General features: G+C 42.3%; 1 protein-coding gene across 1 annotated transcript in view; it reads left to right on the top strand.

The window, feature by feature from the left end:
* PPP2R2A (protein phosphatase 2 regulatory subunit Balpha) overlaps nt 1–10,507 on the top strand; it is a 37,835-nt gene extending 27,328 nt beyond the window's left edge. The window contains exons 3-10 of the mRNA XM_082779505.1: nt 468–565; nt 4,927–5,092; nt 5,690–5,802; nt 6,155–6,332; nt 7,198–7,362; nt 8,001–8,170; nt 8,968–9,059; nt 9,436–10,507. Coding sequence (XP_082635631.1) covers nt 468–565; nt 4,927–5,092; nt 5,690–5,802; nt 6,155–6,332; nt 7,198–7,362; nt 8,001–8,170; nt 8,968–9,059; nt 9,436–9,715 — 1,262 coding nt within the window. The 3' untranslated portion in view covers nt 9,716–10,507. The remainder of the gene's footprint in view (nt 1–467; nt 566–4,926; nt 5,093–5,689; nt 5,803–6,154; nt 6,333–7,197; nt 7,363–8,000; nt 8,171–8,967; nt 9,060–9,435) is intronic.
* Nucleotides 10,508–16,756: the final 6,249 nt, after the last annotated feature.

Below are 16,756 nucleotides of genomic sequence, written 5' to 3' on the forward strand. Positions count from 1 at the left end.
AGGTGCTGATGTCTGAACAGCTCCACCCTTGGAGTTTTTCCTTTAAGTTCTCAAATGTGTGTAGTCCTTAAAGATAAAAACTCAGATGGGAAGTGCTTGTGTCCAGTTCTTCTACAGGAATGCAGAAAATGTAGCAATACCTGCACACAGACGTTCACTGACATTACAGCTTGAACATCCCTTTCTATCCCTACCCTAGAGCAGGAGTCCTAACAAAAGCAGTTGTAAGAAGTGACCAGGTAGGGCCTTTAAAATAACTTGGCAGATGACTGAGCCTAATAATGGGTTTTCAAGTATATAACTTTTACAGGCTGTGCCTTTATCTTTAAAGGAGCTCCTGCTTGCGTTCTATAACTTAAGTGTAGGGGAACTGAAGTGTATGGTTTTATCTCAAATGGCAGCTTTCTTGACCATTGAGTATTTACAAGAATAATTAATTTCTGGGCTTTATTTTTGTTCCTTTGCAGCGGATATAATTTCTACAGTAGAATTTAACCATTCTGGAGAGTTGTTAGCAACAGGAGACAAAGGAGGTAGAGTCGTCATCTTTCAACAGGAGCAGGAGGTGAGTGATAACTACTTCAAGTGCATTTAATATTTTCCTTTGCCATTTATTTTTTTTTAAAGGAAAGGTGTATGTTTTTATAACAAACTTCACAGAGCATATGCTTGCATAATAAGTGATTAAAATAATGAAATGTAAAAGTAAAGGAATTACTAATGACTTGGTGATGCTGTTAGAAATGACTTCAATTTTAATGCTGTGGTGCAGGCACTGCTTAAAGTGAGGTGGGGGAAGAAGGGGGAGGGGAGGGCGCCTGAAGACCTTGGGGAAGCTAAAATTCATCTTACAGTGCTCGACTTGGCTCGGTTTGTTACTTCAGATCTCACTGTAAGTTGGGGAAATAAGAATCGCTCTTAAATGCGAATGTAGCTGTGACCTTTTCCATTCTGATATCAATCAGGTAAAATAGTTCAAGGTTCTGTCAACATCGATTCCTTACAAGGGTCTAGGATTTTCTGCTAGTTAAAATGCTTCACATGAAAGTCTTAGTGCTAGAGGGAATTCTTTTAAAACTGTAGGGCTACATCTCATGTTGCTTTTGAACTGGAGCTAGAGTTTTTCTTCATGTCTGCAGTAATTTTACTCACATTTGAAGTTAGCTTTTAAACTGCCTAGCTGTTTTATCTCTTATATGGAACAGTGTTTGTTGGTAGCACTTAGTGTCTAATTTAAAGCACAGCACTGGAAAACATGGAAGGAAAGTAAATTCTGGTTTGATTGACTCCTTTTAGTGGAGTCAAAGCTTGTAGCCATCAGTACCTTGACAGATTGTTATCCCCACAGAAGGTATGTTTGTGGGTGGGTCTGCATTACCGTTTCTGAATATAAACCAAGTTTGAATGACTGCATTCAATGTACATACATTTAATTTATGCTGTAAATATCCTGATCACAGCTTTTTATTCCCCTGTGAGATCTGCTCTCTCTGATGCATCCCATCCCCACATCAGATACAGAATTCCTCTATCTCTTCCAGAATGTGAACGTGTTTCTTACAAGTGTACTTAGCGGGCTTTCAGATGTTTACCCTTACACCCGAGCAGTGAGGTTACCACAGACCTGGGTTAGAAAAGAACATCCAGTACAATAGTCCTAGGTCCCTTTGCTGAGAAAGGGACCTAAAATCCATTGCTTTGTTTTCTTTTGGCCTTCAAAGGATAACAGGTCACTGTCAAGGCGTGTCTCTGGATGGTTTGAATACTGGAAGTTGGTGTATCCTATTATTAAAATCAGCAATCAGTGTTAGTGTTTGCATATGAGTAATAGCAGAGGCTTATTATTAACCCACCTGGCAACCAAAGCAGTCTGGTTTTATCAATAGAGATTACTGAATATTTTTCTGCTACTTTTATTTTCATGTGAACTTTTACAGTGCAAGCTTGAAGCTAGATTTTCTAGCTCTAAGCTTTTTATGCAGCGAGTAGCCTAACTAATACTGAAATCAAAGATAAAAGGACTGCTGAAAACTTAATCCACTTCGTTATCTCTTGGATGTGAAGATGAAATATTAAGAATCGAGGGTTTGATCTTGTTGAAGTCTCTATTAGTCTTAGAACATTACAAGATCCTGCAGTGTACAAGTGATTTAGGAGCACAGTTTCCAGTTCTGAAAGTAATATAAATGAAGTCACCTAAAGGTTTTACTAAAACTAAACAAATCAAACCTCTCCCAGTACTGGGAGCTGTAACCTAGCTCCTTTAGGTTATAGCGGTATGGGTATTTTTTCACATTACCCTTGTTCTTTTGGTCTTTGTAGAGTTCTACAGACAGCTCTTCTGATGCCGAAAGGGTTTCTTCTCCCACGGTAAAAGTGGGAAAGCTGAGATGGAGTGTTGGGTTTTTAAACTTATAGTTAGAAGTCGACTTGATTAGAATTTATTTACTTTAGGGGGAGCATGAAAAGGCACTTCTGCCATCTCACTGCCTGGAGAAGTCGTGCTGTTACTTCTTCCCTTGGCGTTTGATGCAATTCCAGATGTACAAACCCCAAGCATTAGAATTCCACGGTTCCCCAGCACAAGTTGCTTTCTGCTGCTGATGTGCAGCAACCATGCACACAGATCGCTTTGGTCAGCTGGTGCCACCTAGCGGGGTGTTCCTGGCTCTTAGCCTTGCTGAGCTTCTTTGGCCACAGCCTGTGATGAACACAGCGTGTAGGGGGGTATCTGTACTGTAATCTCCTGTAGCTCATAATCAGCCACAAACTTTTGGGGCGTTTGTTTGCTCACATCCCTTATGGAGCCTTTAATGTAGCTGAAGGCTTAAAGAGCTTACTGCATGTTCTCAAGTAAGTTTTTTTTTGTTTGTTTGTTTTTATGCATAAGCTGTGGTTTGTGCCCTTCTGATCTATGAGGCTGGGTGTAGTAAGAAGGTCACCACACTGAGCTGCACAGGATTTGGACGGCCTCATTCCTTGGTGTTTGGGCAGTGAGCAGCAGGGCCTGGTTTCCCTGCCGCAGCAGGTGGCTGTGCCAGGGGCCTGACTGGCTAGGGCAAGTTCTATATAAAAGATGGTCCACGAGACCATTGTTTTAAAGTCTTCTGGTTGGATTTATGTCCCACCTTCTGTCATGCTGCATTCCAGAGGCATTTGCAGACCAGAAAAACAGAAACACTGTGGAGACGCACAGGGCTGTGCAGCACCCCCCACCAAAGTGCTGCCGCCTCTGGGCTGGAATGTGGCAGCCCTTCGAAGCAAGTGGCATGCTGTAGGTGTCAGGCAGGAAATGAATACTGGCTCTAATTGAAACTGAAGGCGGGATTTGCGTAGGCAGCCTGCAATTACCTAAATTGGAGTTTAACATAAGGCACTTGGGCCAGCACGTCGTCTTGTTTGGAGCTTTAAGCGTGCCGTGTGATGAGATGATGGCTGAAAGTTTGCTTTCTCTCCCAAGGATGGACTTGATGTATACTAATTATAAATATTCGAGGCCTGTAGAGCTTTAACAGAATACACAAGAAATGTGTTTAAGCCTGAATCATTATGGTAAGCATGGAGCCGAAGGAAAGGTCACTGAATCATGACCAGCATTTCCTAAAGCTCAAGAGATTTTCTTTAGAAGCTGCCTATTGAATGCAGCAACCCTGCTGAACTTGTTAGGTCTAACAGAAACTTGGAACAAAGTTCCTTCCGTTCTCTGAGGTGGGAAAGCCAGCATAATTGGATAGGTGTGGTACGATATTCTAGTGCCAAATTATTTCTAAGGCGTTTTTTCCACTTTTCCCTTCCCCTGAAGCTTATTGTAAAATGTGAGGGTTCCTGCCAGCCATTAATTGCAGGGTATGAAGCAAGAGACAGTGATGCAGGGAATGTGACAAATGTGGGCTAGCAAGGATAGTATCGAGAAGCTCGTCCTAGTGAGGCATGAAAGGATGAAACGAATGGATGGACACGAGGTGCACCAGGGAAGGAGCGAAGTCCCTAGTCGAGAACATATCACAGGAAAGGAATCTCATGGTGCAACCTCCTGAAACGGGTGGAACGGGAGTCTAGGACAAAATAAAGCCTGAACTCATCTCAGGTACACCTGAGAAGTCCCTTTTGAAGCATTGCTTCAGAGGGGCTGCAGTATTGTCACCCTACCCATGGGAGGGAACGCAAGGTTCCACCCCTGCAGTGGTGTTAGTGCTCAGAAGCTGCTGCCTGAAACAGAACCTTTAGAAAGAAGAGGAATTGTGCAAGTTTGGAGGTTTTCAGTGTGTCAAACAGGCTAGCTGCTGTTGTGACTTCTCGTGTCAAAGATGTATTCATCAGATGTTAAGGTTTTTTTCCATCAGAGTGAGGGAGAAGCAGAAGTTTAAGAACTTCTTAAACAGTTCAGAAGTTCAGAAGAACAATTCAGGGAGTGTTCAGGAGAACAGTTCAGGGAGTGGGGAGGTTATAAAGCAGACTAGACGGGCAGAGCTGTTCGTAGAGGTGACAGGTAGGAATCTTGTGATGAGCTGAACTTACCACAGAGTAGACTTGTGTTACCTGTGACTGCTCCTTTTTTGGGGAATATCTTCCTTACAGGTGGAAAGCTTGACTTCTTTTAAGCACATAAACATTTAACAAACTTAACATTTGTGTTGAGGTAAACTTTAATTCTGAGCAGCTGAACTTACGAGCTAACATGAAAGGGGAAAGTGAACTTGTAATTCATGTGGTGAAGGGAGATTCTGAAAACTGTAATAATCAGGAGCTGCTGCAATAAGTAGCTTTACACTGATGTACAGTGTAGAAGTCTTAACCTACTCTTATGCTAGCTAGCAGTGTGCCTGCGTATCTCACTGTAAATATCTAGTTCTGGCTTCTGCCTGCAGCCTTGTAAAGTGTTCTGTACGTTGCATCCATATCTTGATCATTTAATTCTCTTTTTAGAACAAAACCCAGTCTCACAGTAGGGGAGAATACAATGTTTACAGTACCTTTCAAAGCCATGAACCAGAGTTTGACTACTTGAAAAGTTTAGAAATTGAAGAGAAGATCAACAAAATTAGGTGGTTACCCCAGAAAAATGCTGCTCAGTTTTTATTGTCTACAAATGGTAAGTTTTGACTTATTACTGTATAAAATTCACAGTTGTGTTGTTACGTAGCGTGGCTGTTGGGATTTTGTCTAATCCTCCTCACTTTCAAAAGGCTGGAAGCAAGTTTGTTTTAAATGCGGGTATCTAGGGATATGGCTGCAGAAGAATTATGGTGCTTAACTGCCTGGCTGTTCCATCTTACCTGGGAACAGCAGCCCCATGACATGGAGGGGTGTAGTAGAGATTTCCTCCTTGCTGTACAGCAGAGGAGCTTAGCTAATCTGTCATTCAGTACCTTTACGTGTATAACTGAGAGAGCTTGCATTAGTCATTCATAACAAGCCAAACTGAAACTTGCTCTAACTTTTTCTTAAAAGAACAAACTGTGGAGGAGGTCTTTTTAATGCTTTTCATGATGTCTTGTTTTCCTTTGTGTAATTTGGAGATGAAGCAAAATTTCTATCCAAATGAGGTCCCAATCTCCAAGCAGTATTTTTGTCTTTTTTGGTACACGTAGGTGGTCTGCTATTGTTAGTGTTCGTGTTAAAGTGCATCAGGTGAAGACTAGTGCCTTTGCTAGAGCTTTGATTTGCAGCTGTGGCTCCTTCTTTGCAGATAAAACAATAAAGCTATGGAAAATCAGTGAAAGGGACAAAAGACCAGAAGGCTATAATTTAAAGGAAGAAGATGGACGGTATAGGGATCCTACTACAGTTACAACACTACGGGTGAGTGAATGAGCCATCGCTGGTCTCACGGGAGACCAGATGAACGTGCATTTCAGTAAGCTGTGTGTATGCATCTGAGTGTTCCCTTCTTTTGAAGGTATGCAGGCTGGCATGTGGCTCAGTGGTTGCTCCATTGTGTGGTGAACTCCACTTTCTGTGGTTCCCCAGGTGTCATCCAGCGAAACCCTAATTTTGTGCCTGCCCTTTTGCAGGCACTTTTACTTCCGAGATGATTTTGAGATATTTTAGTGAACATGGTGCATTGAAAGACCGTGAGTGCTGATGTTTGTGTGTGGCACTTGCATGCACTCAGTACACTTAACTCAGACTTCTGTTGCTTTGTACCTTGCAGGTGCCAGTATTCAGGCCCATGGACCTCATGGTTGAAGCTAGTCCACGAAGAATATTTGCCAATGCTCACACGTATCACATCAATTCCATCTCCATTAATAGTGACTATGAAACATACTTATCTGCAGATGACTTGCGTATTAATCTGTGGCACCTAGAAATTACAGACAGAAGTTTTAGTATCTTTTTGGCATTGATTCGTGTGATGGAAATGACTTGGTTACAGCAAAGCTATTGTGTGTTTTTTTTTTCCCTTTCATGAAAAGTTTCTGTACAGCATGTTTCTCCACTTCCTGGTTTTGGAGCAGTATGAGCAGAATTTGTTACGTGCATGGTGAAAAACAGGCACTCCTAAAGGAGGCAAAAATGCTTAAGGCTTCAAGCTAAACAAGCAGTTTGGGAATTTTGGAAGGCAGCGGTATAATAAAATGTCCTGTGAAAATTTTTCCTGACTTGTAGTTTAAAATGAAGAGTCAGACAAGGATCATTCTCTATCTCAATTCTTTTTATCCTGCATACCATCTATTTCCACATGTGTACCTGTGAACATTGCAGGCAGTAGGATCGTAGGAATACGTATTCAGCCCCGTTACTGGGAGCAGAGGCTTGATCAGTAAAATCCTAAGCAGAAGTGGCACATGCCTGCTTCATAATGTAGCAGCGTAAGTGGAATTTAAGCAAAACTCTAGCTGACAAAACTTAAGTGACATCTGTACTATAGAATTACTGCTGGAGTGGAGCAAAACATTAAACAGACTTTTGTTTTAAGAAAAAACTTGAAGCTATGTTACAGCCTTGCTTTCTAGACAAGTTGTGGGACTTGATCTTATTTTTTTTATCCAGTTTGTGACTGGCTCCCGCAGCCTTTGGCATCAAATTCCTGTCCTGCTTCCAGATTTCAAGTATTGTGTTCCTTTTGTTTTTGTTGGCTTGTTTTAATTCTATTTGGCTATTTCAGATGTATTTTGATGAATTGTTGAATATCTTTTAAACTGAAAAATACGTTGTGAAAACTGGAGAAAATTCCTTAACAAAATGGTGTAGATATTGTAGATATTAAGCCTGCCAACATGGAAGAGCTGACAGAGGTGATAACGGCTGCAGAGTTCCACCCAAACAGCTGTAACACATTTGTATACAGCAGCAGTAAAGGAACGATTCGTCTCTGCGATATGAGAGCATCAGCACTCTGTGACAGACATTCGAAATGTAAGTTCTGTTGCTTGTTTTCTGTGGAGGACGATGTCTTGCTGCTAGGTGAAACTGGGCTCTCAGTATGGATACATTAAAATGCTTAATAGTAAGTTGTGTTAAATCATTGAACAGTGAGGTGTTTGTGTGCATGCATATATATAAGTATGCTACAGCAATCCTATATAAATACATAAAGTAGATCCAAAACCTAAAATCTAAATGAGTCTTAGATTCATATTTTTTCAGAATGAAAGTAGTGAATAAAACTACTAGTAACTTAAGCTGGGGTGTCTGCCTAGACAGCAGGACTGGGAATAGCTTTCTGCAGACTTTCTCAGCTCAAATACTGCCTGAGAATGGTCTGTGCTTGAAACTGGAAATCTTACATGTGTGAATGAAGTGTCCAAACACTACCAAGCAGTTCACTTATTTGGAAGCCAACCTTGATTTGCAATGACAATAGATGTCATGCCATTTTATGGCAATCATAAAACAACTTTCAATGGGAGAGTTTTATAATACGTAATTTAGGCAGACTAGCCTAACATGGTAAGTGCATTGTAAAAAATTAACCTAATTAACCTAGTTTTGGTGTCTTGTACTGGGACAGATGTAAACTTACCTCTTGAAATGCCTGTTTTATTTTTGTACAGTGTTTGAAGAACCAGAAGATCCTAGCAACAGATCATTTTTCTCTGAAATCATCTCTTCCATATCTGATGTCAAATTTAGCCATAGTGGTCGTTACATGATGACTAGAGACTATCTGTCAGTGAAGATCTGGGATTTAAATATGGAAAACAGACCTGTGGAAACATACCAGGTATTTGGTGAAAAAATCATATGCTAGAAGTTAAAAGCTTGAAGGACACGGAGTCCTATTCTTGATACAGCAGTTAAAATTTTGTCTGTAAATCTCTACATCCAGACAAAGCATCTGTGAGATGGGCAGGTTGCACACACGTGCTAAAGGCTCTTGCTATTTGCAGGTTGATTGCAGAACCCAAAACTTTGTTTGGGTATTAAAGTCTCTCTTAGATAGCAGAAATGGGGGAAAGGTAATGTTCAGCTGTGAGACAGCACATCTGTTTTACAGCCTGCAGTTGACCTGTTCTTTCCTGGAAAAAAGTGGAGGTAAAACATTTCCTTTGCAGAAAAGGCTTCAAGCTGACACTGAGAACTGCTGCGGTGTTCAAGCTGGTTTTGTGAGAGTTTCTGAAGGGGGATCCTCCTCATCATCCATAGGAGGAAGATAGTCCCCAAACAGGGTTTTCAGAAAGAAGCAAAGTTTCACACACACTTTCAGATTTCTGAAACAGTAGTAAGGGTATGGCAACTGCTCGGACAGGGAAAGTATTTTAAAGAGTTGCAGACCTCTTTTTCCCTGCCCTGAGTCCCTTGCTACTATTTATGTGCATTTTTGAAACCGCTGTAGAGCAGACTATGTGAATTCACATGTTGCTTTGTTTTGCTCTTTGTACGGTCAAAGGAGGGAGCTGTGTATGCTCCTGTGAGTAGGGTGTAAGCACTATGTGAGATACAGGGTTGGTTTTGGAACATAGCAAGGCTATTTTACAGGTGTGTCGTGTTCAGAAATCATTCAGTTTCTCTCTTTTCCAGGTGCATGAATACCTCAGAAGTAAACTTTGTTCACTGTATGAAAACGATTGCATTTTTGACAAATTTGAATGCTGCTGGAATGGATCAGACAGGTAAGTTTACTCCTCTCTGTATGTCCTTAAGACATTTCCATGTTTTTCTCAAAGCAGTCTTCTGAAGCATGGCCTCAAATACATTTTTATTCATGAACTGGCTTGGATAGTATTTTTGTACTTCAGTAGATGTTAACACATTAGCCTTAACCTCCCCATGTTGTAGCAAAAAGGGCAAATCAAAGAAAGACACCTATCTTTAAAACGTTTTAAACATTCAGAGGCTGCCTTACCTTCAGTTGATATTGTAGAAGGTATGTGGAAGGATGTTGGCCGCTGTTATGTATAATAAGGCAGGACTTTAGGTGGGACCCTGCAGTTTAACGGAAGTTCTCTTCAACTAAACTTTTGCTTTGTTCCTTCCCCTTCTCTGCAGCATTGTCATGACAGGATCGTACAACAACTTCTTCAGAATGTTTGACAGAAACACGAAGCGAGACATCACCTTAGAGGCATCACGGGAAAACAATAAGCCCCGTACGGTTTTGAAGCCCCGTAAAGTATGCGCGAGTGGTAAGCGAAAGAAGGATGAAATTAGCGTTGACAGCCTAGACTTCAACAAGAAGATTCTACACACAGCCTGGCATCCCAAGGAAAACATCATTGCTGTAGCTACTACAAACAACTTGTATATATTTCAAGACAAAATGAATTAGGGTTGGCATTCCTAACTGAAGAGTCCACTTCCTGCATAGTTGAAATAGTTGAATCTAGCATTTGTACCTGTAAACAAAGCGAATGAGGTCCATTATGGCACCCCTTTCCAGTGTTTAAAAATGTGCCATATGACAACACACTTTTATAGCTACATGGAGAAAGCTCTGTCGATCTGTCACCGAGTTCTCCATGTCTGCTAGCCATTTAGGTGAGGATAGGGCACTTTTTAATTTAAATGACTACTTGCACCATCTTGCCTAATGGACTAGATTGGACTGTATCAACATCGGTTTACTCCACTTTTTATGCCTTCCATTGTGATGACGTCAAACACAGGGAAAGCCTTCAATCATGCTATGGGATTTAATTGTGTAACCTCATTACTGTATCATTTGTGGCCCCCTTTTTTTATTAAATACAGCTCATTCTTGCTGTGGCTTGTAGCATTCCTCCTTCTGGCCTCCTGGACTCCCCCTTTCCCTTCCATCCCCCTCCACCTAGCCCTGGTGGTGGTGTATAGAGAAAAAAACAAAATAAAGCACATGAAATGGGTCCGTTTGGGGTCAGTGGTAAAGGGGGTCTGTGTTGCAACAAATGTTTTAATAAACAGTTGACTGTAATCACTCCTTGCCATGTCTGGCACCAAAAAAGAGAAAATAAGGAAAAAAAAAAACTACTGAATAAAAGTGACAAAGAATGGAGAATCTGTTTTCTTTTTTTAATCTACCTCTTTATACAAATACTCTGTGTTTTACCTTAGATGCATGAAAATAAAATGATGTTTTTTGTAATGATTTTAACCAGTATTAATTATTTTTCATGGGAACGAAGAGAGGGAGGGATTTCATGAGTATCCGCATTCATTTGTGAATGACAACGATACCAGCCTTATCGTGTGTGACCACCTGCATTTTGCAATCACAAACTGCTGTCAGATTTTCTGTAATCTGAACAGGTCAGGTACTGCTCCAGTATCCTTAAAGGCTCGCTCTTAAAGCTATTGCTTAAGTTGGAACGGGAATAAAAGTTGCAGGTTTAAAACCTATGTTATGGGACTCGCTTTTTAATGCTCAGTTTCATCTGGTTTCTTTCATGCCTTGTTTTGGGATGCAATACCTTTAATGCCTTGTTTAGAGTACAAAGTCCCTTGTGGCTTTTTAACGAGTTGTTTGAATTCTTGTCTAGCAGTATGATGTTACGTAGTTCAAGATACCAAGTGATTACGTAGATAACTACTACGCTGCATTCTGAGATGCTCTATTTTCCTGTATTTTATTGTATCGGTAACTGAGTGGAAATGTAGTTTTACCATGCAAGTGTTTCTGGCTTTTGGCTTTGCTAAGTTACTGCACTTACAGAAACGTTAAGTGGTGCAACGATCAGAAAATACGTGGAGTACAGAAGCTGCATGAAATATATGTTCATAGCTTTTTGAGAGATTTAAACTCTTCAGCAAATAAGGCTTATCCAAAGATGAACTGATGCTTTATAAGGCTCATGAGTTTTTACCTCCGGATATTTTTGCTAATTGTGTTTTTAGGTTTACTCTTCCTTCAAGGAAATGTTCAGAATGAAGCTTAAAGTCGTGGTGGACTTACCTTGACTGGGAGGACTTTCACTTTTCAGTTCCCTAGATTTAAATGATTTCTGTGGCTTAGTTATAGATAGCTAGCATAATGCCTCTCTGATTTGATCAAATAAGATACTGCTGTAAAATTATGGCTGGGTTAGACATTGTTAACAAGACTACTCTTGCAACCATGCTTTAATTTCTTTAAGTCCTTGTGCAGTGGTTTGAAACTGTAAAGATGATAATATTAGATCTGGTTCTCTTCGATACAGTATGTGTCTTGTAACATGCATGCCTGCCCATGAGCCTTTGTAAGGATTTTACCATTTTCACCTGTTAGCCTTGTGTATTTAAAAAAAAAAAAAAAGAAAAAGAAAACCCCTCCCCCAGGGACAGCAGCTGTTATCCAATGGGTGAATAAACCCGCAGGCCCTACCCCCACTTACCCAGCATGTGACTAATTTTACTCAAATCCTTGCGAGCAGGGAGGGAAACAACTTGTTGAGTAACATTTGCCATGCAGAGAGGTGTTTGACAGGGTCAGGGCCAAGGTTCATCCGTTACCTTATCACAAGGGCAAAGGGGTAACCAGACACTACTTCAGCATCAGAGCTGGTAAAAATTCATCTCCATTTCTGCCAAAACAGGCGTAGGTTTAATTGCTATTTTGGGAAGATTGAGGTTTGTGGTAGCAAGCCTGCTGCTCTGATATGTGTGTCTATCCTGAACGATGCACTGAACACACGACAAGCTGCTTAGCACAGACAGAAGGGAGGATACGAAGAAGATGCAGGAGTGAGCAGGCAGAGGTGGCTTAGATCAAACTGCAGCCTTCTAGCAATACTACACTCAAGTACAACTGCCTCTTGGACCTCAGCTGTGCGTGTTGGGTTTCAGGATTTCTAAAGCTATCTTGGGAAAGATTTTTGTTTTTATCAGTAGCGGTGATCCCTGGCATGTCACCTGAGGCTTAGTACTACCCTCAACAAAACCAGCTACTGACTCTGGTGTCATACTATCCAACTAGGTAATTCTTTAAACACTGTCCGTTGACATATGCTGTAAATCTTATATTTTATTAATAAAAGTATGCATAGAACACATTTTGTCAGGTTGCTTTTTATCTTCCACCCCATCCCTTTTATTCCACCCCTTTCCTTTCCTCTATTTACAGGCGGTTTTGAAATTACTCATCCCTTCCCTACTGCACCCTGACTAGTGCCCCATTTTGCTGGCTTCCCTCTGTTATTTCTGGGCCTGAGCCCAGAGCGCCCGCCAGACGGGGTGGGTGGGTGCTAAGGTAACTGCCCTCCTCCAGTGTGCGCTGCGACAGAAAGGCAGCTGCTCCCTTCTAGTGCTTTCTCCCTGTTCCCAGTGAAAGCAGTGAATGTTTTTCAGCGCTCAGCACTTCAATGCTGGGCCAACTGCAGAAGAGAAGTCATGTTCCCATCCCCAGCATCCCTCCTGAAGCTAGTGGTGCTACCTAGGTGCAGACAGCTGCCAGCGAGGTGGTGAGCATCTGCAAAGTGACAGCCCTGCTTCAGCCCACAGCGATGCTGTCAAGGATTAACACGCAGCCAAAGCTGGCTGGTGTGGGTTAGCTGTAGCTGAAGTCCCGTTGTTTCCATGCTGAGAAGTGGCCACTGCCTTTAAAAACATGTATTGAAATGAAAACCACATTCAACATGTATTTATTCTGTTATTCTCAGCCTGACTTGGAAAAGCAAAGGGTTAGTGCTGATGAGCAGACACTGGTAATTCCCTCTCAGAGAGGGGCTGCTGGAACACCAACGATTTTCTTCTTGTTGGCTGCTCTGGAAGTGCGTGGTCTGAGGTGTGACATAGCTAGGAAGAATTATTTCCTGCACACTGGATTTCATCTCCTCATTTCATCTCTGGCATCACCACCATGCACCTCTGACCTTGAGTTCTGGATGTTTCCTTTTTGCCCTTGCCCACATAATGAGCTGCTGTAAGCTGGGGCACCGGTGGGTTGGATTGGGGTAGGGAGAGGTGTGCTGGAAATGAGGTTGGTGTCTAATGACTATCGGCGTGTCGAATAATTTGTATTGTTTGCTTATTGCAAATGCTTGTTTAACCTGGTATAGAAAGGTTTGGGCTTGTAGAGAAAGGAGTGGTAGAAGAAAGTTGCAGCAGCGCGGTTGGAACAGAAACAGCAAGCATTTCTTGTGGGGTAAGGCTCAGAACCAGGAAACCGTGAATTTTCTACACAAGCTACCTCTGAACTCTGACTCGACCTTTTGCAAACAATTCAGCTATTTCTCCATCGCAAGAGAAAGCACTTTTTTCTTAATACAGGTTTTTCTGTATTGGTGCCCTCCACTAGGAGGCAAAATGTTACCAGAGAGAGGTGAGAGGTGAATGCTTGAAAAGTGCAAGGGAGCAAGGTTAGAAGATGGGACTATCTGTAGCAATCTTTTTTGGAGGCCGTCTCCAAGGTCTGTACGTTTGATTTTGCTAAATACAAAATATCAAGAAAGCATTTCCAGTACTTACTGCTACCTCCTGCGGAAAGAAAGCTGCCTCGGTTGTCCCACAGGATGAAGCCTCCCATTGTGTTTGCCTGCTGTCCGCCGGTGTGATGCCTGGCAGCTGGGCGCCCTCCTGGCTGTAACAAACTTGCTGCTTAACTCGAAGCCCTAGGATCAAAAACCAAAAGTAAAGAAGAATTCAGGTTTTCTATACCCAAGATATTCATACAGAGGGGTAGCATTCACCTTACCGACAAGTTAACATTTTTTCAGGTTTTGGGCTCAGAAGGAACTAAAACCAACTTCTGGTTAGATTTTAGATCATCCTTTCCTTAAATTGCTTCCAAGAGGTAGAACACTGTGAAACCACAGGCATAAAATTGTGCAATTAGCTTAGCTCAGCTTGTGGAGATAAATCAGGTGGCTTGTGACATGTTTGACTTGAACCAACTTTCTGTAAGAAAAAACTTCTTATTGCTCTTTGGTACGAGAGGCCTTTCGCAGGAATTTACAGCCATTGTTTCTCTTCCATTATCATGTGGCTTTCTGTCCCTCCAACCTAGCTATTGTCATAGCATTTTCCATCCAAGGATTCAAATTACTTTACAAACATTAATTACATCATTCAACTGCCTTAAGGAACCTGTGTAGTGGTTAGAGAACAGGGCTGAAAGTCAGGACTTCTGAATGCTATTTCTGGCTCCGCATTGACTCACGCTATAATCTTGATTAATTTATTTCTGACTCAGAAACTTTAATAGTCCCACTTTGCTGATAAATATTCATGCCACAGGTATTACGGCAGATGCTTCCTGAATGATGGAGACGACAAGTACGCGTGATGCTAGCCCGTGACTGGTAGGATTGCAAAGCAGGATGGGGCTCCCTCGGCAGGTTTCCTATTCAGAATTGTGAGTAGCTCAGGGTTCTGTCTCAATCTAGAATGCCTCTGTGGCCTTCTACCTGTAAACAGAGGTTTTCTTAAGCTATCTGAATTATCATCACCTTTTCACTACGTTAATTCTGTTCCAGTGATATCCAAGGGGCATCCAGCTTTTCCATGAGATCAGATGTTTGCTACAATCAAGAAATGTACACAGTCAATTTTGTGAGAAGGGTCAGCATTACCCAAGGGGGATTTCAAATCTCCACGTCAACGTTTGGATGCTTGTTAGCATAGTTCATTTTCTGATGAACAGAAGATTAAAAAATAATCTAGTCTGACATAACTGTGGTAATTGCAAATACGTGGTTGAAAAAGTTCAGACCAGTGATTTGTTTTTGCACGTGTAATAGGGAGATAAAAATACATGAACAGAAATGGGTTTGTGTGACTTAATTTCAGTCTGAAGACATTACTGATACCAAACTCCTAGCGTGAGTAAAGTTAGAAAAACAAAAACAAACAAAAAACCAGTGACACCTCCCCTTCTTTATATTCGCATAGCTGCTGGTGGGATGGGTTTGTGATGTTGGGAAGGGAAATGCTGGCGTGTTTTTGTGTGGGATGGGGCTGTTACTGAGCTCCACCAAGATTCTAGGCCTCAGAACATACCCTGAAGTGTAAACAATGTCCAGTGGAATTAAGTTTTTAAAACTAATTTCTTGAGGAGAAAAGGCAAATTAAATCATCGTCCGTGCTGACGTTAGTCTCTGGATCTTCTTGGAAGAGGGTGACAACAAAAAAGGAGATTAGAAACTGAAGAATCCTAGGAAAGGTTCTGTTACCTTCAGTACAGAGTATCTATGGAAGCTCACTCTGCCTTGACGAATTGATGTGCCTGATTTTCAAGATAACATTGATTTATCTTGAAAACTAAGCGATGTAAAACCTTTCTATGTCTGATCATTTCACAGAAGCTTAGAATACGTAATTGGTACAGAAGCTACTCTTGTGTGACTGAAGAAACCTCAGCAGGGTGAAGTAGAGGTTTGCATCTGTATTTCATTGCATTTTCAAATCTTTTCCTTAGAAATTCACTTATTCCCATTCTCAGTACAGCAGCAGGTGCATCAATAGCCTGAGGTTGTCTCTCATTTTCATACTGAAAGGAGGCTGTGGCACGCACAGCAGTATTTTCACTTTTTATAGCTGTATTTCTGCGAGTCCTGGCTGAGAACAGCTCCAGTTTTGTTCTACAGGTGCCATCTCTGCCTTAACGCCTGCCAATATTTAAAAAAAATAAAAATGCTGTGCACTTTGCTGACTTGTGCTAGATCTCAGAAAAGTTTATTTGGCTGCTGAGCGCTGTCACTTCAGAGAGGTTTTACTTTTAAAGACGGTTATTTCATTCAGGGAGCCTTGCCTGTATTTCCTGGACCTCCTGGTTTAGCTGGCTTTAACTGATTCGAGGCCAAAGGAAGCTGGACGGGAGGGGAAGGAAGTTTTTGGGGACTCACACACCTGCACTGTGCAGGTTTGACGGGTTACCTCACGGCTGGGTTACCTCACAACTGCCACAGCCTCTCCTGAGGAGACTTTTTGGGAGCCTGGGTGGGCACCCAGCTGTGGAACTGTGGAGGCACTGAGCTCTGGAGGCTGCTGCTGCCCTCTGCAAGCAGAACTCGAGCCAGGGCAGCCCGCAGGGGGTCTCTGTGACCCCCTCAGGAAGATGGGGCTCCCTGGCAACCTCCCCTTCACAGACCTCTTCTTCCTTCTCTCCCCTTGCAGCCTCTTCTCACAGCCCTCCATCCACGCATTGCCTCCCTTCCCCTCACAGCCCTCCCTCCCCTTCCTTCCCCTCACAGTGCCTTTTCCCTTCACAGCCTCCTCTCCCCTCACAGCCCTCAACAAGCTCCCCTCCCCAGTCCTCCCTTCCCCTCATAACCCTCCATCCTCTCCTCTTCCCTCACAGTTTTCCCTTCCCCTCACGGCCCTCCTTCCCTCCCCACAGCGCCCCTTCCCCTCACAATCTCCCCTCCCATCCTCCCTCCCCTCATGGCTTCTCCTCCCCGCACAGTCCTCCCCCTCCCCACAG

The sequence above is a fragment of the Aythya marila genome (assembly GCF_965140915.1).
Source record: "Aythya marila genome assembly, chromosome: 26".
In the NCBI taxonomy this organism is placed as follows: domain Eukaryota; kingdom Metazoa; phylum Chordata; class Aves; order Anseriformes; family Anatidae; genus Aythya; species Aythya marila.